The sequence below is a fragment of the Ranitomeya imitator genome, chromosome 6 (assembly GCF_032444005.1).
Source record: "Ranitomeya imitator isolate aRanImi1 chromosome 6, aRanImi1.pri, whole genome shotgun sequence".
Taxonomy (NCBI): domain Eukaryota; kingdom Metazoa; phylum Chordata; class Amphibia; order Anura; family Dendrobatidae; genus Ranitomeya; species Ranitomeya imitator.
This window is the reverse complement of record NC_091287.1, coordinates 74,758,907-74,783,528: the sequence shown is the minus strand read 5'-3', so window position 1 is coordinate 74,783,528 and position 24,622 is coordinate 74,758,907. Positions and strand designations below refer to the sequence as shown.

The following is a 24,622-nucleotide window of genomic DNA, read 5'->3' as shown; positions in this document are numbered from 1 at the left end:
GGCCAATCAAGCACAGTGATACTGTTGTTTTTAAACCAGGAATTGGTACTTTTGGCTGTGTGGACAGGTGCCAAATCCTGCTGGAAAATGGAATTTCCATCTCCAAAAAGTCGGCAGAGGGAAGCATGAAGTGCTCTAAAATTTCCTGGTAGACGGCTGCGCTGACTTTGGTCTTGATAAAACACAGTGCACCTAGACCAGCAGATGACATAGCTCCCCAAACCATCACTGATTGTGGAAACTTCACATTAGACCTCAAGCAGGTTGGATTGTCTGTCTCTCCACTCTTTCTCCAGACTATGGGACCTTGATTTCCAAGGTCTAGTGTGAAGAAGGGACAGGATGACTGGTTGTCATTGAAGGAAACATCAATGACGCCAAGTACAGAGATATCCTGGATGAAAATCTCTTCAGAGTGCTCTGGACCTCAGACTTGGATGAAGGTTCACCTTCCAAAAAGACACTGACCCTAAGCACACAGCTAAAATAACAAAGGAGTGGCTTCAGAACCACTCTGTGACCATATTTGACTGGCCCAGCCAGAGCCCTGACCTAAACCCAATTGAGTATCTCTGGAGAGACCTGAAAATGGCTATCCACCAACGTTCACCATCCAACCTGATGGAACTGGAGAGGATATGCAAGGAAGAATGGCAGAGGATCCCCAAATCCAGGTGTGAAAAATTTGTTGCATCATTCCCAAGAAGACTCATGTCATGTACAGTATATAGTATAGTGCGGTGTTAAAATAGTGTGTAATATTTTTATAGTGAGCTTTTTTCTCATACAGAATCAGTATGGGAAAAAATATTGTACTTCCTCATTGAATCAGGGGCGGACACAGACAGCTTGGGGCCCCTGTGCAGGAAATGTGTCTGTGTGGGCCCCCTCCTTTTAAGGCATCAAAGCTATATATACATATATATTTATATAAATAAATATATATATATATATATATATACACACACACACTAAGGGACTGTGCTATACATACAGTAAGTGAGTACACTTTATACTAAGGGACTCTGTTAGACATAATAATCGACAATAATGTCTTCCTCCACCTTCCCCTTCCTAAATCCTTTATAAATTCCCCTTCCTCCCATCCCAATCCCCCACACCCCTTATTGTCCTTTCCCCCCGCATCCCATTATTGCCCTCTTCACCACTTCCATTATTGCTTTCTCCCCACCACCCCATTATTGCCCATTCCACCACCTCCATCATTGCCTCCTCCCCATCACCCCATCATTGTCCTTTCCACCGCCACCATCATTGCCTTCTCCCTCACCACCCCATCATTACCCATTCCACCACCTCCATCATTTCCTCCTCTTCCCACCACCCAATCATTGCCCATTCACCACCTCCATCATTTCCTCTTCCCCCACCACCACTATATTTTGCCCTCTCCATCAATCCAATAGTTGCCTTCCGTCCCATCACCCCCATCATTGCCCTGTGTAAACCGAATCATTGCCTTATGCCCCACCACCCCCATCATTGCCCATCCTCCACCTACTCACACATACACACACAGCACCATTCACCTCTCTGCATACACACACACAGCACCATTCACCTCTCTGCACACACACACCTCACCTCTGCACACGGAATCCTGAAGGGCACCATCGCCGGCAGCTTCCGGTCTCGCACAGCTGTGGCGCTGATTGATCATGTCCTTCAGCCACTGCTGTGAGTCATAACAACTTGATCCTGGCTGGCGGGCATGCTGGGACTTATGCTCCCTCGGGTATATGGTGCCAGCTTGTGCTCTGTCCCCCCAGTTATACTGCAGATGTCTCGTCCTCGTTGCTTCATATCCGTACACCCCCCACCTCGGGAACGGATGCCCACTCCTCACCTGCACCGGACTGCTTGGCTGGCCCCTGGGGGCCCCGGTTGTGCTTGTGGTTGCCATGGTGTCGGGAGCAGCCACGCAAACGGGCCTCTGAATTTCCCGGGATCTCGGAAAGTTTTCTATCATTTTTTGGCCTGGTTCCAAGAATATCAAGGCGTATGCCTTTTCTCGCAGCTTGGAACCGATATCACCTCCCGAACCTCCTTCCTCCATTCTTCAGCATTGTCCTCAGAATTGGAGTGGGAGATTCGTGAGGCTCAGTCGCTTGCTCTTCCGTCTTTGCCGGACAACAAGCTCTTTGTCCCGGTTCAGTACCGGTTGAGGGCGCTCCAGGATTTCCATGATTCTGCTCTTAGTGGACATCCTGGAATCTCGGCCACTCATAGAGCTATTGCTAGGCTGTTTTGGTGGTCCTCTATGGCTTCTGATGTCGCGGTGTTGGGGTCTTCCTGTGATATTCCTGCCTCGTGCTAAAAGCTCTCATAACCGGCCGGATGGTAAATTGGTGCCATTGCCAATTCCGGATGGACCTTGGACTCATTTGTCCATGGACTTTATCACTGATCTCCCTCATTGCAATGGCCAACCTGTGGTCTGGGTGGTGGTTGATAGATTCAGTAAACAAGCGCATTTTGTACCTTTGTCGGGACTGCCTAAGGCTGGTTTCAGACTTGCGTTCGGCAGGGCTGCGGATGAAAGCCTTCTTCCTCCGTTAAGCCCGCCCACTGCCACACCTTTTCCTTCAGCTCCGCCTATGTCTGCATGCATCCTGCATACCCTATCTTTAATATTGAGTACGCAGGCCGTATGCGGATACCTCTGCATGCGTCGTTTTGATGCTGCGCTGACTTGCATCGAACACAATATGTTGCATTTTGTTGTGGTCGGCGCAGTGTCAAAACGACGAATGTGGAGGCATCCACATACATCCGCATGGCCTGCATACCTAATGTTAAAGATTTGGTACGTAGGATGCATGCAGACATAGGCAGAGCTGGAGGAAGAGGTGCGGCAGTGGGCGGGGCTTAATGAAAGAAGAAGGCTGCCATCTGCAGCCCTGTCGAATGCTAGTGTGAAGCTAGCCTAATGTTGAAACACTTTCTAGGTTGTTTGTTGAGCACGTGGTGCGATTGCATGGTGTCCCTTTGAATTTGGTTTCAGATACGGGGTTACAATTTGTGTCCAAATTTTGGAGGGCTGTTTGTAAAAGGTTAGATACTACTTTGGTCTTCTCTGTCTGACCATTGGTTTTGGGATGATAGGCCGAGAAGACCAATCAGTCTCTTGAACAAATTTTGCGGTGTCTGGCCACAGTCCCAGCAGGATGATTGGTGTTCTTTGTTACCAGTGGCTGAGTTTGACTTTAATAATCGTATTAATCAGTCCACGGGGAACCTCTCCGTTCTTCTGTAATTATGGCTTTCAGCCCCAGTTTGGTGAGTTTTCCAGGATGGACTCGGGGTGTCCAGGGGCTGATTCGGCCATTCAGCAGCTGAGGGAAGTATGGAGCGAAGTCCAGAGGTACAAGTCATGACTAAGGATGGGGTTGTTCTGGCTCCGTCCTGGTCAGGTTAGGGTTAAGATACTTCGCCTCTCTTTGGTTCTGGGGTGGCTATTTAATGCTGGTAGTTCCTGGATCCAGCATCGGTGATCCTTCGGTTTACTCGGCTAGGGATTGCTGACCCAGGTTACTCATCTGTTATCGTTGTGCCTCTGTGCATGTGAGCTTTTCTATGTATGACCCGGTTTGTCCCCTCACTTCTGCCTCTGTGTTCCGCTCTGTACTGCCCTGTCCTTCCTAGTTCCCTTCTCAGGTGACATACACTGTGTCATTACAGAACATTGGGGAAGCTCAAGGCAAACAGTTTGCGGATAAGCGACGATCTACAGGACCCATATTCCTGGTGGTAAAGTATGGTTGTCTACCAAGAACATTCGGCTGAAAGTTCATTCTGTTAAACTAGGTCCCAGGTGTATAGGTCCTTATGAGGTAATTGAGGTTGTCAAACCAGTTGCCTTTCGCTTACGTCTACCTCCGTATCTTTGGATCCCTTGTGTTCCATGAGTCTGTCCTGAAGCCATTTGTACCTTCCTCTGATGGGTCTCCATCTCCTCTGCCTCTGGTTTCTGTGGATGCTCAGATGGAGTATGAGGTGGAAAGGATTGTGGATTCGCGCATGGTCTGCAGTTCACTGCAGGAATTGGTCCATTGGAGGGGTCACGGTCCTGAGGATCTATCCTAGGTCCAGGTGCGATCAGTTCATGCAAATCGATTGGTTCAGGCGTTTTATGTGCGGAATCCTGGGGGTCCGGTGGCCCTCCTTGAGAGGAGGGTACTGTCATGATCCAGACTGGGTTGAGTCCTGTTTTCCCTTTTTCCCAGTCTGGTCATGTCAAGAGTTTACCTTTCTCAGCCTCTGTCTGGTTTCAGGTTGGCTATTTATCGCCGCTGCTTCCTGCAGGCGATGTCAGTTATAGTTTTTGCCTAGTGCTGCTGTAGCTGACTCTGATTGCTCTGATTTGTCCTGCTGTGTTTGCTGTCTGAAGCCGTGTCTGTTTTACCCTATTCCCGTCTTAACTCCGTGTTTCCCTTTAGTGTGCTGACTCCCTGGTTTTGACTTGGCTTGTATCCTGACCTGTTTCTGTCTTTTAACTTTTGGCTTATCCACTCTTGACCGTTACTGACTCCCTGGCTTGTCTCTGACTGTGAGTTTGCTTATTCCTTTGGTACTGTGCTACAGTCTAGGATTTGACCCGGGTTGTTTGACTATTCTGCTGCCACCCGTGGTAGCCTCACTGCTGCACTGCAGGCCAGCTCTGTTTAGGTGCAGTCCTGCTTTCACTCTACTGCCATCTAGTGGAGCCTGCACCTACCTGCATTGCAGCAGCATGACAGATGCTCCGGGACTACAGGATGTGCAGCATTATTCACTGTAAGTAATGCTGTACACCCTCTGTGATCTTCATAAAGGGGCTGCAGACGCAGGGTGCCCTCTTTGTGGGTGGGGGTGCTAGGCATCTGCCTTGTTTGCCTGCCCCAAACACCATCTCTGCCTGTCCTGTATACTGGGTGTAAATCTCTGTCTCTCTATTATTCTGTATATATATTCTCTGCACAGTACCACTTTTCCTGTCCTGTATACCGGGTGTACTTCTCGGTATCTGCATTATTCTCCATATATACACAGCACAGTGCCACTTCTTCTGTCCTGGATACTGGGTGTAATTCTTGGGATCTGCATTATTCTCTATATATACACACTGCACAGTACCATTTGTCCTGCCCTATTATTGGAAAAGTGGCGTTAGACGTTGGGATTGTAATTATTGGTTTATTATGTGCTACATTCCTATGGGCAAATAAACATACATCTTGAAAACTACTAATCCGTTAAATGCTGCTATTAACCCGTTAAATGTCAAACTGACAGCGGCAAAAAATAAGCCCTCATCCAACCGGAGATCACAAAATATGGGAATGCTACAGGTATCGGAAAATGGTTCAATTTCTTTTTAAACAAATTTTGCCATTTTGTTCACCACGTAAATAAAAAGAAACTAGACATGTTTGGTGTCTATGAACTCAGAATGACCTGTAGAATCAGAATAACAGGTTAGTTTTAGCATTTAGTGAACATGGTGATAAAAAAAACAACAACTGGGATTTAGCTTTTTTTGCAATTTCACCGCACCTGGAATTTTTTTCCTGTTTTCGAGTAGACGAGATGGTAAAATCAATGGTGTCATTTAAAGGTACAACTTGTCCTGCCAAAAGCATACCCTAACATGGCCATTTTGACCAAAAAAATAAAAAAAGTTATGGCTCTGGGAAGAAGGGGAGAAAAAAAATGCAAAACCAAAAATACCTCTGGTCACTATGAGAGTTCCTCTTTAATTTAAGTTTCATTAATTAGATAGAAATTTGTCTTAAACATATTTGTCTTTATTATTTTTTTTTTAAGCTCTTTACTCCCGAGACGGTTTTCACCATCATGACCAGGTCAAATTTTACACTTCTGGTCAGTGTCATTTTATATGCTAATAACTCTGGAATGCTTCAATGAATAATAAGTTGTAAAATTTCTTCAATATGGCTTTTTGCTAATATTTGCTAAATAGTGGAAACCCCCCTCCACAAGTAACACCATTCTGGAAACTAGACGCCTCAAGGAACTTATCTAGATGTGTGGTGAGCATCTTGAACCCTCAAGTGCTTCACAGAAGATTACAATTTAGAGCCATAAAACAAAAAAAGAAAATATCACATTTTCCTCACAAAAAAATGTTCTTTTGGCCCCATATTTTTATTTTCCAAAGGTTAACAAAAGAAAACTAACAACAAAATTTGTTGTGCAATTTCTCCTGAGCATGTAAATACCCTATAAGTGGGGGGAAAACTACTGTTTGGGAGCACGGCAGGGCTCAGAAATGGAGTGACGTTTTTGAACACTGACTTTCATGGAAGTCTGCGGTGTCATGTTGCATTTGGAGAGCCCCTGATGTACCTAATTAGTAGAAAACCCCCACAAAGTTACCCCATTTTGTTAACTGGACCCTTCAAGGAATTTATTTAGAGGTGTGGTGAGCTGCTTGAACACACAGGTGCTTCACAGAATTTTATAACGTGGATCTGTAAAAATGAAAAAAAAAATATTTTTCCCACAAAAATGTTTTAGCCCTAATTTTTTTTCATTTTCACAAGGATAGCAGGGCAAAACTTGTACAATTTGTATGTCGAAAACTACTTTTGAGGCACAGTGCAAAGATCAGAAGGGAAGAAGCACCATATTGGAGTTCTGCTTTTGCTGGACTGGTCTGAGAGTGCCATGTCACATTGGCAGAGCCCCTGAGGTGTCAGAGCAGCAGAACCCCCCCCCCCTGTAAGAGACCCCATTTTACAAACTACACCTGTCAAAGAATTAATCTAGGGGGGCACTGATCATATTGACACCACGGGTGTGTTACAGAGTTTTATACCATTCAGTGAAGAAAAAAAAAAATAATTACATTTTTACCACCAAAATTTTATTTTAGCCCCAAATTTTCTGTTTTCACACTGGGAAATGGGTAAAAATTGCACCATAATTGGTTCCACAATTTCTGCTGAATGTAGAAATAGCCCCCAATGTGGCTGTACAATACTGCTTAGCCACACGGTGAAACTCGGGAGGAATAGAGCGCTATTTGCCTCCTGGAGAGCAGATTTTCTAGCAGATTTTCTTAGAAGAGTATGCAAACTTCATAAACAGAGCACTACATGCTAGAATAGTAGAATTCCCTTCAAGTGACACCATGATATATGAAATTATACACCTTTGGGAATTTATCTACAGGCGTAATGACAATTTTCAGCATTGGATGTTGCAGAATGAAAATTTCAAACAGTCGTTGTAGGGACCAGTACGTTATACCCAGCCCGTGCTTGTGGAGACAGCCACCCGTAAGTTTGGCGGGCTCTCATCGCTACAGTAATGCCAAACATGTGGACGCTAAATGCGATTTAAGCACACTGGAGCTCAGAACAGAGGCGGCATTTGGATTTGGGAGCACAGAATGTTTTGGGGGAAGCCAGAGCGCTTTTCCAGAGCCTTTGTGCTACCCGTAACGTGGAAGCCCCTATATTTCAGTTAACAGTGATGGACTTGCCTTTTTGTCCGACTCATTTGAAGCTTTTACTAGGAACATTTTATATAACATTTGGGATCACATTTATCCAGAGCTCTACACCGAGCACTTACTTTGGGGTTACCATCTATATCTTAATATTTTTACAATTTTTCTTTTCTACTTTGTCCCACTATGGGACTTTCACTTTTTTCACCTTTTCACTTATAAAGCATAGGAATGCAGGAGCTTTCCTTTGCCTTATAAAAGGTCAGTGCTTCATTGACCGATAAACCTGCTACATCAGGCTCTGAGCTCTTTGTAAGGGGCAGGCACAGAGGTGGACAATACATGGGGGCTAAATGGAGGACATTATGTACTGCTGTAAGATGATCACTGTTGTGTTTAACCCCTTTACCCCCAAAGGTGCTTTGCACGTTATGGACCGGGACAATTTTTACAATTCTGACCACTGTCCTTTATGAGGTTATAACTCTGGAATACTTCAACGGATCCCGGTGATTCTGACATTGTCTTCTCGTGACATATTGTACTTCATGATAGTGGTAAAATTTCTTTGATATTACCTGCGTTTATTTGTGGAAAAAAACGGAAATTTGGCGAAAATTTTGAAAATTTCGCAATTTTCCAACTTTGAATTTTTATGCAATTAAATCACAGAGATATGTTACACAAAATACTTAAGTAACATTTCCCACATGTCTACTTTACATCAGCACAATTTTGGAACCAATTTTTTTTTTGTTAGGGAGTTATAAGGGTTAAAAGTTAACCAGCAATTTCTCATTTTACAACACCATTTTTTTTAGGGACCACATCTTATTTGAAGTCATTTTGAGGGGTCTATATGATAGAAAATACCCAAGTGTGACACCATTCTAAAAACTGCACCCCTCGAGGTGCTCAAAACCACATTCAAGAAGATTATTAACCCTTCAGGTGTTTCACAGGAATTTTTGGAATGTTTAAATAAAAATGAACATTTAACTTTTTTTCACAAAAAATTTACTTCAGCTCCAATTTGTTTTATTTTACCAAACGTAGTTGTACAATTTGTCCTGAGTACGCCGATACCCCACATGTGGGGGTAAACCACTGTTTGGGCACATGACAGAGCTCGGAAGCGAAGGAGCGCCATTTGACTTTTCAATGCAAAATTGACTGGAATTGAGATGGGACGCCATGTTGCGTTTTGAGAGCCACTGATGTGCCTAAACATTGAAACCCCCCACAAATGACACCATTATAAAGTAGACCCCCTAAGGAACTTATCTAGATGTGTGGTGAGCACTTTGACCCACCAAGGGCTTCACAGAAGTTTATAATGCAGAGCCGTAAAAATAAAACAAAAATTTTTCCCCACAAAAATTATTTTTTAGCGCCCAGTTTTGTATTTTCCTGAGGGTAACAGGAGAAATTGGACCCCAAAAGTTGTTGTCCAATTTGTCCTGAGTGCGCTGATACCCCATATGTGCGTAGAATAAATTATTACAATAACCTTTGTTTTTATTTCATTAAAATAATTTTTAATAATGTGTTTGTGTATTTTTTAACCCTTTACTACTATTGGATTAATAATGGATAGGTATCATAATTGACGCCTCTCCATTATTAATTTGGCTTAATGTCACCTTACAATAGCAAGGTGGCATTAACCCTTCATTACCCCATATCCCACCACTACACGGGAATGGGAAGAGAGTGGCCAAGTGCCAGAATAGGCGCATCTTCCAGATGTGCCTTTTCTGGGGTGGCTGGGGGCAGATGTTTTTAGCCGGGGGGGGGGGGGGGGCAATAACCGTGGACCCTCTCCAGGCTATTAATATCTGCCCTCAGTCACTGGCTTTACTACTCTGGCGGAGAAAATTGCGCGGGAGCCCACGCCAATTTTTTCCGCCATTTAACCCTTTAATTTAATAGCTAGAACGGCCAAATTTTGCTTATACACACTACTAACATTAGTAGTGTGGAATATGCAAAAAAAAAGGTGATATGAGATGGTTTACTGTATGTAAACCATGTCTCATATCATGTCGGGTTTTAGGAAGGAGATAGCACAAGCCGGCAATTGAATTACCGGCTTTAAAGCTATCTAGCGCTATATGAAGTAATAAAATATAAACATATATGTGTCTCACTGACATATATATATATATATATATATATATACCTATTCTATGTGTACACATTTATTCTACCTATTCTACTGTAAGCTGTCAGTGTGATTTTACTGTACACCGCACTGAATTGCCGGCTTTTCTCTCTAACACCGCTGCGTATTTCTCGCAAGTCACACTGCTGGTCCGTGTATAATCCGTATTTTTCTGGCTTCCATAGACTTTCATTGTCGTTTTTTTTGCGCAATACGGTGACAAACGCAGCATGCTGCGATTTTCTACGGCCGTAGAAAGCCGTATAATACTGATCAGTAAAATACGGCAGATAGGAGCAGGGGCATAGAGAATAATTGTGCCGTTTGTTTTGCGAGTTTTACGGACGAATTTTCTGCGCTCTTACGTCCATAAAACTCGCAAGTGTGACGGCGGCCTTACAGCGCTGCAGGGTTACCAAGCGCCTGCTCTGAGCAGGCACTTGGTAAGCCACCTCCCTCCCTGCAGGACCCAGATGCCGCGGCCATCTTGGATCCGGGCCTGGAGCAGGGAGGGAGGTAAGAAGACCCTCTTAGGGAAGCCCGCAGGGAGCCCCCTCCCTGCGCGATGCTTCCCTGCACCGCCGGCACACCGCAATCATGTTTGATCACGGTGTGCCGGGGGTTAATGTGCCGGGGGCGGTCCGTGACCACTCCTGGCACATAGCCCCGGATGCCAGCTGCGATAGGCAGCTGACACCCGGTCGCGCTCCCCCCGTGAGCGCGGCCGATCGCGCTGGACGTACTATTCCGTCCTTGGGAAGTAGGGCCCACCCCACATGGACGGAATAGTACATTCAGTGGCAGAAAGGGGTTAACAGTAGGGCAGTAATAAGGACACAAGGCAGCAGCAGCTCAGTATTTGGATATCAGCAGGATGACCAGTTTGTGCAGGTTGTGGATAGATGGGAACGGTGCTGGAAATGTGAGAAGTCAGATGTGTCAACGTTGTAATCTCTGCAGACAAGTCGTTTATTTAGTTCTCAGGTCGGTCTGGGCCAGATGGAAAAGTGAAGGACTCCATCAGAAAGAACGTCATTTGTAAGTCACCATCTATAACTGTACTGTGATCTCTTATATGTTCTATTACTATATGGTCACCATATGACAGCGATATCAGTGTTGGTCTTTGTATGGCGAATGATTTTCAGTAACAGCATTATCATCTGCTGAGGTTCCCCTATACCCATAATTAGGCTGCACCACCATATTTGTAACTAGGATTGACAATTAGGGACCCACCCATGTGTTTTGAGCCCATCCCCTAGCTACTTCACTGGAATGCTTGAAGGCTGTTCTTTAAGATGATAGCCATATTGCTTCTTTAGGACATTCCTGGTGAAAACATGGCCTAAAACGGAGTTAGAATTGAATATAATCCGCCATCCTCCTCTTACCTAAGCTGGGGAGGAGTGAGGGGTCTGGTGAGACCCTTTATACACCTGTCATCTAAGGAATATCAGTATCAGACTCTAGGAGAAGCAACGAGCAGTGCAGATCTGTCCATATTTCCTGTGGCCTTCATCACCCGAAGCGGTCACAGATCCAATTCATAAGACTTATCCTTATTTTCTCTTATTTTGTATTGTTTTTGTCTTGTGTGTCTTTGAATTTCATCTTTTTCAACTTTTTTTTTTTTTTAGTACTGTACTTTATGTATATTAAATCTAAAATGTAATGTTTGTTCCCTGCTGCTCTAACCATACCAACAAACTGATGGGGCTGAGAATACCTTGGTTGTATTGTTACCCTGTAAATGCCAGTGTGGAAGAAGACATCCTATCAAGTGCTTAGAAAAGCTTGATAGTGTGTGCGCTAGTGTATGACCCAGTGCAGGCGTCTTAATGGCCTATCAAAACAGCGAGTGGTGGAGGTGGTAGGGACGGCTCGTGACACCATGTTTTATTTACACTTCGATTCCAAATGAAAATCCATCTTCTGCCCTATGGTCACGTTGCATTTATGGTTCTTGGAACGCCTAAGAAAGCAACACTAGTGATGAGCGCAAGTGCTCGTTACTAGAGTTTGCCGACGGTGCTCTGGTATGCATCGTGGGTGCTTGAGTGAGATGTTCACGTCCCCGTGACCGCATGTTTCGCTGCTGTTAGACAGCCACAAAACATGTGGGGATTGCCTGACAAACAAGAAATCCTGGTATATTTTGTGGCTGTCTATCAGCCGCGAAACATGCGTCTGCAGGGACGCGAACATCTCACTCGAGCACCCGCGATACTCGGTGCACACCAGAGCACCCTCGGCAAACTCAAGTAACGAGCACTAGGCAACACCTATAAAGAAATGAGGTCAACAAAGTTTCTTAATTACAATTAGAAATAATAAAAAAAAGGCAAAGACTGGTTTATTAATATTTACCTGTAATTTATTGTTCATTTTCATATACAAAAAAAAGATAAAAGTCCTTTCTAAAATGTCCTCCTATTGTTTATGGTGTGGCTGCTTCACACAGGGTATATACTACATTCATGACAAGGTTTTCTGGCACCCAGTGCAAATAATGTAAGCAGTCAGACCTGAAATCCATAATCTAATCTCAAACGCAATACTTTTCCTTCTTAAACCTTACTACAGTAAAAAGGGACAAAGCTTCACAGCAAATGTAATAACTATGATACATTGTTCTCTCGAAAAACACAGTAATTCTTGAACTGCAATGAAATGTGTTTTAGAGGTGGACATATCCATTTATACATATTTCCTTGGTATAGATATATATATATCCAGTTAAGATTCCATCAGTTTCAAAATGGGTTACAGCAACAGGCTCAACTGTATATATAGGTGTATATTTATATATATTCTTCAACAGGATACAGTATTTTAGCATAACGATTGTTAAAATCAGTAGTAAAAGCTAACACTGCTACATATAATTATAGCTACAAGAGTGAAATAGAACACATGATTTCACCTCATTTTATCCAAATTATATTTTGCAATTTGGGACAAAGGGCTGAAAAAAAAAATTAATTCTTGACTGATCATCATAATTCATCCCACCAGTACAGATATCAAAGCAAAAGGGTAACAGTTTTTTGAAGCAAATAACTAAAAAAAAAAAAAAGTTTTAAAACAAAGTATATTAAAAGTACAATTCTTAAATTCAAAACAATATATATATAAAAAAAAAAAGAACGAAAAAGAAAGGTAGTTGGGACTGAGAATTTTCCAGATGCCAGCATATATGCAAGACAGTCATGTTTAAATTAATGCTAAATATTACATTCACAAATATCGCCCTCAAACGCTTTCCCATTAAATAAGAGTCTTACAATTTTGAGATTATGAAAATCAAGTTTCTGAAAACGGAAAAAAAAAATACATTTGTTATACATGCCAAGAAGTATGCAGCTGAAATGAAAGAATTCAAGAGAAAAAAAAATACCGTAGTTAATGAAAATACTAGTTTCCTATCTTATAAAAGCTGTCCATGAAATTGAACAAATACACAAGATACATGAGGGATCCCTCATATACACAATACGCTTTTTGAGAAGACGAAGGGGATTCAATGGTCTTTGTCTTGCTTGAGAAATTTATGTGAGAAAAATTCACACTTCAGTCTGCAGATAAAAAAAGAAAATCAAATAGAAAACATAACTGCGTTCCCAGACGGTGTCCTTTTGGCTATTAAATATGTACAGAAATGACTAATAGACACAACCTCCTTTTACAAACATGTATCGAAGCCTTCGTTTTCCTTTGAAAATGGCCTTATGAGGATTAACCAGTAGTGAAAATTAAGACACTAGTGATTACAAACAATATTTAGTTTTTTTGTTTTTTTTAATGATGGTTTATACTTCAAGGAGATTCCTTGCATCTTACAATGTTTCTCCAGGACTGGAGACTTTACAATACCCTTGGACCAGATTCTTCAACAAAAGAATCCTCGGACCACTATGTACACGAACGTTTGACACGTACTCAAACACTGACAAATCCAACTCTTCTTTAAATCAGACTTACAGAAATATTTAATAAAAAGTTCATTTTCACTGAAAAATAAAAACGTACGTTTAAGTCCTCTCAGCTATTCCCCACGTAACCCCAGAAAAGAAAAAAAAAAAAAAAAAAAGAAAAACTGAGTGAGTGAAGGGCTCTGACTCCTGACAGCGTATCCTGGCACCTTACATACCGGCATGAAATGACAACAGAACTGAAGACCTGTGTGGAAATACACCCGATAGCTGATAAATTACTGCACGTCAAAAAGCTACATTGTTCTTTTAGAATTAATACATTCTTCACAGGACAATATTCAGCATTTACATTTTCAGAAATAATCCAAAATAATGTACTCGGATTACTGGCTACATAATAAAGCCTTTGCAAAAAGTATAAAATAGCAAAACCTCTCTCCAATGGCTCACAAGGTTTTTCTTGCAAAATTCTGCAGCAAATATAAAATAAAACTAATCAAACTGGAGTAATCCTCAAGGAAATAACGCGCTGAAGCCCAAGGTAGGGCCTGGAATGGCGTCAAGAACCTGAGATTTAAGGAACACCGCAGAGAAAATCCTAGTCAAGAACAGAACCTTCAGGCCCAGCACTAGACAGCCGGTTCCTTAACACTAGGACTACTGGACTCGTGAACCCCGACTAGAACTAATGCAAGTAAGTAGTCAAAATGACTATACCAGTAGTCCTAGTGTTAAAAAGGATCTGTCAGTATACAGCATATGTCTGCTTCAGTAGATAGATAGAGCGCGCTTTTCTTAAAACTCAGGTGTAAAAGTCCTATTATTCCACCTAGAAATGGATAAGTAAATTAATCTCTTAAGGCCCGGATCACACATGCGAGAAACACGTCCATGCCTCGCATGTGAAATCCAAGCTTTGGCGCCGGCACTCCAGAGCGGAGCGTGCGGCTCCATGTGTTGCTATGCGGCCGCAGTGCCGGCGCCAGAGCTTGGATTTCACATGCGAGGCACGGACGTGTTTCTCGCATGTGTGATCCCGGCCTAATGTTACCAATCCTCTAGGGCGTGAGCACACTAACACCCCCAGCACAGATTGGACAGCACCATGGTATTGGGCACACCCCCTTTGACAAGTGGAATAGTAACACCCTATTGTCACTTTAGTTACACATTTCCAGAAGGAATTAACAGAACAATGCTAAAAATCGATGAACCATTTTTTTTTTTTTTTAAGGGGAATAAGTATTTTCAAAATGTAAATATCCGAGAAGCTAACACGTCTTGAAATACCGTAATTAAAAAAAAATAAAATAAAAAATAACGGTTCAGAGCACACTCTTCTTATCCCTGAATTATTGGCACATTTTATAGCATTTGGGTAATTTCTTTCTCTATATCCGGTTTCTTTTTATAAAAACAAAAAGGTTTCAAAATATTGAAATGTGACTTGAAATGCTGAATAAAGTCCTGTGTGCCGCTATTCAGCCATGTTCACGTGCAGCATTTTTTTTCTGCAGCCAAAACCTGCTCGCTTGGCAGTAAAAAACGCTGCATTCAAAATGCAGATTCCGCAGTGTTTTCTGGTCTGCGGAGCAGATTCCGCAGTGTTTTCTGGTCTGCGGAGCAGATTCCGCAGTGTTTTCTGGTCTGCGGAGCAGATTCCGCAGTGTTTTCTGGTCTGTGGAGCAGATTCCGCAGTGTTTTCTGGTCTGCGGAGCAGATTCCGCAGTGTTTTCTGGTCTGCGGAGCAGATTCCGCAGTGTTTTCTGGTCTGCGGAGCAGATTCCGCAGTGTTTTCTGGTCTGCGGAGCAGATTCCGCAGTGTTTTCTGGTCTGCGGAGCAGATTCCGCAGTGTTTTCTGGTCTGCGGAGCAGATTCCGCAGTGTTTTCTGGTCTGCGGAGCAGATTCCGCAGTGTTTTCTGGTCTGCGGAGCAGATTCCGCAGTGTTTTCTGGTCTGCGGAGCAGATTCCGCAGTGTTTTCTGGTCTGCGGAGCAGATTCCGCAGTGTTTTCTGGTCTGCGGAGCAGATTCCGCAGTGTTTTCTGGTCTGCGGAGCAGATTCCGCAGTGTTTTCTGGTCTGCGGAGCAGATTCCGCAGTGTTTTCTTGTCTGCGGATTACCTGTGCGATCGGTCTACAGTACGAGTTTGATAAAGTTTGCTTCATCAGAAACGCTGCGCGTGAACATGGCTGTAAAACTTTCACGTGACTTTACAAAAATCGGTTTAGAATTCGTTGCATAGATTAACAAATGAAAAAAAAGTGACTTTATGCCCTCCGTGTAGGTAACATTAATTTGAAGTTTTAGGGCCCTGCCAATTATAAATATTACATATACACCCATACTATCAATGAAACTACTGACATATATTTCTATATTTATGGTTAACAGGTAACTTTCACTTAATGCTTCCAACACAATCAATACCAGCTGGGGGCTTAAGTCTATACTGGGAAAAGAAAAAAAAATATACATTTTCCCTATTTTGCAATATATTTTTGATACAGAATTTGATAATTCCACACAAACACAAAAAAAGGTTCTCGGCTTCGTAAGTCAGAACCCCCGAAATAGCAACACTGTTACACGTGAGCGTTGAGGTAATTTGTTGACATCGTTCACTGGATTGCAAGAGTCAGATCAAGAAGAAAAAAAATGAAATATCCTGCAGGGAAATTAAACATCCAGAAGCTTTGCACACACGTTATTTTTGTTCCCTCCCTCGTGAAACAAAGGCACAAACATATTTTTAACTTTTAAAACATGTAAAAAGTGTTCCGTCACAGAGGAAATGATAAAAGATTTGAGGTCTTGTCTTAATCCATGAGTTGTACAGAATGCGCAATAAACTTTTAAAAACGATACTAAAGAAAAAAAAATAGCTGGAAAAAAAAAAAAAAGGTTAAAAAAATAACCTTAACACAGAAACATTCTCACAGTAAAGCACTATCGCTGGGTGATTGCTACAAAACTAGTTCAAAGGTGCGGACAGAAAGCTATAGTCGTATTGCATCCGAATCACACAATAAATTGCTGGTATTGGTAAATTATTGCTAATCTGCCAGATTAAAAAATACACACAAAAAAAAACATTTTATGGAAACGTAAATATTGAATTAATCTTTCAATTATTTAATTTTTTATATTCCCGCCAAAAAATTCAGACAATTTGAGTGTACACCAAGTACTATAAGGGTTTTTTGCTAGAAGACCACCATAATCTAGGAGCAGGGACCCAGATTACAGGGATGTGTCACTTACTGGATTGTGTTTTGCAAAGTTTTTTTTTTTTTTAATCCATTATCTTCTTTTGCCTCCTCTCAAACACCATGCCGCACAGTGTTAGCCGAGTTGCCTACTACAAGCTCTTTAACAAACTGCTTTCAACTGCTTCTCAGCAAGAATCTGTACCTTATTTAGATTTTGTGCAAGAAACTTGCTCTGTCTGAGTATAGGAAAGGGGAACATGATGGTTTAGCCGGGGAAAGTTCCTTAATCTGGTTATATATGGATTCAGTTCAAAGCAGGGACTCAAATAGCTTGACCTAAGCAGTTAAAACAGCACCGCAACACTGTGCTTGTGAGAGAAAATAAAATAGATTAGTAAAAAAATACACTACAAAAACTCATCTTTGCAAAAGCAGATTTAAAAATAAATGATATTTTGGCTGCCTAAAGGCACCACTAGAGGGCGCATAGGAGCTTACTGCAAACTCTTAATACACTGAACGCAATAATAAAACAGTCTGCAGTGATCTCCTTGGCTCCCTCTAGTGACGACTGCCGGAATTGAAAAGCAAATGCTTGGGCTTTGGAACTCTATATCACAATATAAAAGTAAATTATGAAAATTCTTATTCTGTGTTTACTTTTATAAGCCATATTATTATACACACACTAAATAATACTTAGTGTACATCTTCCTCAATTTCCTGTAATGGAAACTTTTTTTTTTAAAATTCTAAGTAGTTTTGCCGGCCTTTGGTTTAAGAATAGTTTTGTTCTGTAACACCTTGAAACAAGAATGTAGCAAATTTTCAAAAGAGAGGTATAAGAGGATGAAATGTACACGCAGGCCACGTTTTATGGTGTTACAATCAATGACAAAGCGACAATGTATTATTTCTTAAACTCTAGAAAAACCTATATAAATTTTAAACAAAACGATACAATGTCAATTTTGTGTATTAATAGAGGTGATGATGCTGGCTACATAAATAATGATAAAAACCCAAAAGATTTTTCACCTTGTGTGCGCGTGTTATTTTAGTTCACATTTTACCCTAGATATGTTGGCGATCCATCATACAGAACTGGCAATTTGGTTTTTACTTTACCATGTTTTTATATTGCATCCTTTAAAAAAAAAATTGAACGTTTTCAACATTTTGGCTCTACCAAAACACATTAAAAAAAAAATTTGAAAATATCAGCAATAGCTGCAAACGAGGAACTCTCGTTACAAATAGTAGCTGCAGGTTTCAAGTCGGTAAAATTATAGCGAATTAATACTTTCAAATTTAAGACGATCAGCTACATTATCCAAGTTATTCTCAATGGCCCAGAATTTACGGTTCTGCCCCAAAATAGATTATAGTCTCTTTTTTTCTGTTTACATTTACTTTCAACCACGGTTCATAATAAATTATAAAAGTAACAATCTGGAATATTATAAAACCCCAAAATGCTTAACTTTTTTTTTTTATAGCAACATTCTTCTACGCGGATCATAAGGTCTTAAGAGACGCCCACAGTTATTGAAGACTATCAAATCAAATATGGCACTTAGACTAAATACATTAAAGCTTCGGAGATTTTCTGATTTCTTAAATGTCGGAAGGAAAAGAAAAACAGCTGATGCAAAGATCAGTGAAATGACAGCAAGTCTTTCACATCAACTAAAAAAATATATACAATATACATATTTCAACGAGTATTCAAAGGAAGAGACCAACTAAAGATTGGCATTTAGTAAAAAAAAAAAGAAAGTTTTGTGAATATAAAGAAAAAGGCACATTACCAAACAATAATAATTTGCTTAATGTTTTCCTGTATTTTTAAAACATGTAAAAGATTATTTTTTTTGTTCTTAAATGTAATCTTAGTGGGGAGTGAAGTTATATATTCAACTGCCCCATTATCAGCATAAAGGGGTAATCAACTTTTATTTTTTTAAGAAATCAGTAGGAATTTATAAATTGAAAGAAAAACCTTTTAAGGGCCGAGGCAGATTCTCTCATCCGATCGGTTATGCAAATGAATCCGAGTGTGATCCGACTCTCTCGGATGTGGCGAAGATGAAGAAAAAAAAAAAAAAAAAAAAGAAATCGACATCTTCTCTATTGTGTCAGGCTTCGGAAATTGGACGGCACCACAAGCGGTCGGGATTCTTCAGAGCCACTGCATAGACTGGACAGACAAGTTAACGAGTAGAACACTTGTGGTCAAGTGCTGACTAGACTTGCTCAGTCTTGCTCTATATAAGTGAATTGAACAAGTCCGAGCACGTCTAGTTGGAATGTGGCTGGAAGGCAGTGACTTCGGAGAATCCTGACAGCATCGTGTGGTGCGCACACTGTAAGGATTCAGAAGGTTGGAATCAATTTAGCCTGATCTGATCACACATGTAACACTTAAGAAAAAAGAAAAAATACAGGAAAACCAAACTTGGGCTAGAAAGATGCTAGAACTCGCCTTATTAAATATCATCATGCCGTTAGGAAGCAGTCTAGGACATTTTTGTTAAATGCAGAAAAGGCTTACTTTCTATTAGAAAAGAGACAGCCAAAGCAAATGTGCGATTCATACCCAGTTATCTAACGTAGAACGATATTCTACAAATGTGTACAATTATTTACAACAGTGCTCGGATATAAAAAAAAAAAAAAAAAAAAAAATGAAATCCCACAAAAACTCAAAAGGTAGCACTTCCTAAAAAATTTGAATTTTTTTTTTCATTTTCCTTGTGTTTTTTTTTTTAAACTCCCTTGTCAAAAAAGCCAACTTACATTAAAATGTACTTACTACAAGACAACACAACTAAAAAATATATAATTAACTTATACAAGTAGAAAATTCTGAGGTAATTCTGGTTTGAGGTGGTTTATGGTCATGACATTTTTTTTTATTAAACTGTATTTTATTTCTTGTATTGTAAGTGACCGCGTTGGATGAACACACCGCCAGGTGGTCAGTGTCATCCAGCACGTGAGAAGGTTGACCTTGGAAGCCACAAAAAATGTGTTTGTCTTTCTTTTTTTTTTCTCTTAAGAAAAAATAAAAAACATTGCTTGCTTTGCAGATGACAAAAAAAAAAATTATATCCAAGAATTGAATCAGCAGCATCAGAAACATTCTCTGATTTGGGCAAAATTCTGGCAAATTGAGTTGGATCTGAATATGCACCAAGCTAGGTTTTTTAGATTTTTTTCCACTTTGAGATACAGAGAAAGGCAGCCTTTTAGGCCTCATTCAGACGTCCGTTTTTCATACACGTGTAATAGCAGTTTTTTCCATTATTATTCCCACAAACTTATTAGGTGAGGAGGCTGTTCACAGGTCCATGATTCTTTGTGGATTGTGGGTCAACCAAAACAATCAGGTAGAAGTGTTTATTTTTGATCCGAGTCATGGGACAAAAATCACAAGTACAAGGAGAAGCTTTGTAATTTTTTTTTGGCATTTGAGAAAAATCACTGATGGAAAAAAAAACATATACACTGATCAAATACTGATGATGAAAATTTGATCCAGCACATTGATGAAAATCGGTCAAGTTGTTTTTTCTCCAAGCATGAGAAATAGAAAATAGAAAAACGGGCAACTGAATGAGGCTTCAGTGACATGATGGATCGCAGATGTCGGCCAAAGCATTTTAGCTCCTGTTGACTGAATGGTTGTTAAAGCTTTTATTGGCTACTAATCCCACGACCTGTTGACGAAGATTAAATAATCTGGTTACCTACAAAGACCAAAGACGGTTGACTTATAGATATCAAACTGTCCAGCGTAAGTAACCTAGGGTGCCATCACACCATATTATCCTATGTGGAGAGCAGGACCTTCCTTTCTTGGTACGGATTTCCTACGGCAAAGCTTTGCACTTGACCAGCATCCTTCCCCTTTTAATAAACAGTTACCTGAGAAGTAGCTTTGTAGCGTTAAATCATTTGCCGATTGATGCAAAGTACAACCACAGTCTGCCCAGCCCACTCATCCAACCTCCTCAATATTTAGCTCTCCGACGAGAGGGAACATTCGGTTTCTAGTTTCTCTACATGTTACAAAGACACCCGTTAAGATCCGCAAAAGACACAACAGACTTTTTTTTTGGAGCAAGATATCCTGAAGTAATTACGGTTATCGAAAAGGATTCCTGTTGGTGGAAGGTGTATCTTATGTAACAGTCTTCAGCTTACTAAAGTTTGCAGCATTTTTTTTTTTTTTTTCAGTGGATCTCCTGCGGGTCCCCTTCTGAGGTCGCACATTATGAGAAACCAACAGTGTTTCTAAAAAGGAGTTTTTTGAGGTTCTGAAGTACCTTCACCTTTCTGCATTCAAAAGTCGGCACCTGAATGCTTGCTGAGATGTTTTTTTTTTCCTGTGGTTTTTTTTTTTTTTTAATATACAACAAAACAACGTGCTGGTAAAATTGATCCAAACTGCCCACTCCTCCCCCCCACAAGAAACCAAATATTAAAAATAAAAAAAGATAATAAAAAGTCAAGGTAAAATAGCAGCTGCATTCATGGGTCTGTGGATGCGTATGTTGTTTTTTTTTTTTTTCCTTTTTTTTAAGTTTATATACAAATTATGTTTTTGTGTTATTTTTCTTCAGTGTTTTAAAACGAGTCTGGAAAGACAAATGTAACAAATGACTCAGATACTGGACTCTTTCGGCGGCAAGTCCACGTTGGTGACAGATGTAACAATGGAAACAAGGTAGTCCGAGGTAGTGCCGTTCACCAATTTGCGGATCTGAGAAATACGTTCCTCAACACATCCAGCAGAGAGCCGAGCTTCCGCATCATGGTCCCAGCACTCTTCAATGGTGACACATAACTGTGCCAAACCCTAATGAGGATAAAGAAGATTAAATGAGTGAGAAACTTGTGGTTATTACAAATTTCCAAACTTCTGTCACATCAGACATGCAAATGCATGTAGAAAAGCCACGGAGACACCATCACGTATTTCTCAACGCAAGCAATAAATAGCCAGGTCTTTCACCGGAAAGAAACAACCACGGGAAGGGCAGCATCCAAAAAGGAAAACCACCTATGCAAAAAACATGTTATCCATCCACAGACAGCTTTTTCGGGGTATTTGCCCCTCATCAGTGTGGAGTAGGAAACTGGCCATTAGGAGCAGTGCCTAGTAAAAGGACTATAAACATAAGGATGAATGACCTCGGGGAGATCAAAACATCCAACGCCGCGGAGACACATGCAAACTCCAGTATGTGCTGTATATTTGGCCACCGAGAACAGAACATAGAGATACAACATCTTGGTCATAAAAAGCTTTTCTAAAAATATTGACGGTTCGGCGGACTGTGTAAAGCAGAGGTGGAGAACGCCCGCTTTTTTTCTGCCATGGGCCATTTGGTTATATAAACTATTCTTTGGGTACCACACAAATTGTGCGCCAACTCTGCCCACAAAGTAATCTTGACGCTGGCACTGGTGTCAGGACATCATTGCACGCACCTCATCGTTCAGTGGTGAGTGTGCATAGAGAACAAGAATAAGTTAAAAAAGCCAGTGGCCATCAAAACACAGCTGCCAGCCCAAGCACGGTGGTGCCCGGGGGCCAGAGTGAAGCCAAACTGTAAATGGCCCACCCATGGTCTAAAGAGTATGGGGACACCAGCCAAATGATGGTTGTGAGAGATGTGGATCGCACATGTCCAATTTTGAAATGCCAAACACATTGTTCTCCCAGAGATAAGCCACCGGCTGATGTGTAAGTTGGCAGCGCTCTCTTGGAAATCAAAGGATTGCTTGGCCAAATGAGCTCTTCTGTGTATGGGAGAGTCGGCCAAGATGGCTGAGGACAGAGTCATTGTTCGGCCAACAGACATCTAATGTGTATGGTCGGCCTTTTGTCAATCTCGAGCAATTAATGGCCAATTTTTCATTGTCTAAAAAAACCCAAAAAACAAAACCCAAATTGTAACAATGATTTTCTAAGAACAGTAAATAAATACTTACTGGGTGTTTCAGCCAGTGTTCTTTGAATGCCGGTCGCATCTTTTTGTGAACCACTACTTCCTGCAGATCTTCTAAGGATGGATGCTGACCAATCTCCTCTTCGAAGGGCAACATGTACTCATCGACAGGCCCTGGAGGCATTGAAGTACACATAAACCATTAGCTAAATCGGCTTCAAGTTGTAGGTCACCTATGTTCTATGGTATAATACTCATATAGGGGTTACCTTTCACTGTAATTCTTTATGTATTCACAAGGAGATCTCTACTCAAGAGTGATCTCTGCAGAACAACAAGTATCAGCCCAATATTAGGCGTCAACCGCGGCTGTTAAATTGTAACCGTCGTTTGGATTTGGATTTTATTACTCAATACATGAAAACAAAATTATATTTCACCCCCCCCCCCCATAAACCTTTTAGACCCTTTAAAGAAACCAGCTAAATGGAACTTGCCGGGATTCATGCAGAAATCGAGTAACTAAATTTTTTTCTAACAAATTTGATTAGCTGCAAATCGATTGGCTCATCTCTATTCAGTGGCATCTGAAAAGTTCCCGTATCAGAATAAGACTGACTGGCATGCTCTGACCGTTCATAATGAAGGCTCGTAATACATGTCAGCATATACCGCTCTGGCAAAAATTAAGATAACACTGCAAAATGTTCCGTTGTCTGATTTTTCTCTTTATAGGTATATTTTTGAGTAAAATTTAAATTGTTCTTTAATTCTATAAACTTCTGACAACATGTCTCCGAAGTTCCAAGCAATAAATTTTGTATTTTTTTTCTGAAAAGGAGAAATGATCAAAAATTTTTTTTTTTTTTTAAAAAGTGCTTTCAGACCTCAAATAATGCAAAGAAAACAAGTTCATAATCATTTAGAAACAACAATAGTAATGTTTTGACTCAGGAAGAGTTCAGAAATTAATATTTTGTGGAATAACCATGATTTTTAACCCCTCTGTGACCTTAGACGTACTATCCCGTCGAGGTGCCCTGGGCTTATCTGACCCTGGACGGGATAGTACGTCATAGCCGATCGGCCGCGCTCACGGGGGGAGCGCGGCCGATCGCGGCCGGGTGTCAGCTGCTTATCGCAGCTGACATCCGGCACTATGTGCCAGGAGCGGTCACGGACCGCCCCCGGCACATTAACCCCTGACACACCGCGATCAAAGATGATTGCGATGTGCCGGCGGTGCAGGGAAGCACCGCGCAGGGAGGGGGCTCCCTGCGGGCTTCCCTGAGACCCCCGGAGCAACGCGATGTGATCGCGTTGCTGCGAGGGTCTCACCTCCCTCCCTGCTCCCTCCAGCCCCGGATCCAAGATGGCCGCGGATCCGGGTCCTGCAGGGAGGGAGGTGGCTTCACAGAGCCTGCTCAGAGCAGGCACTGTGAAGCCTGCAGCGCTGCATGTCAGATCAGTGATCTGACAGAGTGCTGTGCAAACTGTCAGATCACTGATCTGTGATGTCCCCCCTGGGACAAAGTAAAAAAGTAAAAAAAAAATTTTCCAAATGTGTAAAAAAAATAAAAAAAAATATTCCAAAATAATGAAAAAAAATAAATAAATATTATTCCCATAAATACATTTCTTCATCTAAATAAAAAAAAAAAAAACCAATAAAAGTACACATATTTAGTATCGCCGCGTCCGTAACGACCCGACCTATAAAACTGTCCCACTAGTTAACCCCTTCAGTAAACACCGTAAGAAAAAAAAAAAAAAAAGGAGGCAAAAAACAACGCTTTATTATCATACCGCCGAACAAAAAGTGGAATAACACGCGATCAAAAGGACAGATATAAATAACCATGGTACCGCTG

At 41.2% G+C, this 24,622-nt stretch overlaps 1 protein-coding gene across 1 annotated transcript in view; it reads right to left on the bottom strand.

The window, feature by feature from the left end:
• Positions 1–21,315: 21,315 nt before the first annotated feature.
• The window catches only part of ACVR2B (activin A receptor type 2B), a 198,129-nt gene continuing 194,822 nt past the window's right edge, over positions 21,316–24,622 (bottom strand). The window contains exons 10-11 of the mRNA XM_069729774.1: positions 22,795–22,925; positions 21,316–21,655 (exon numbers count right to left, since the gene is read on the bottom strand). Coding sequence (XP_069585875.1) covers positions 21,461–21,655; positions 22,795–22,925 — 326 coding nt within the window. The 3' untranslated portion in view covers positions 21,316–21,460. The remainder of the gene's footprint in view (positions 21,656–22,794; positions 22,926–24,622) is intronic.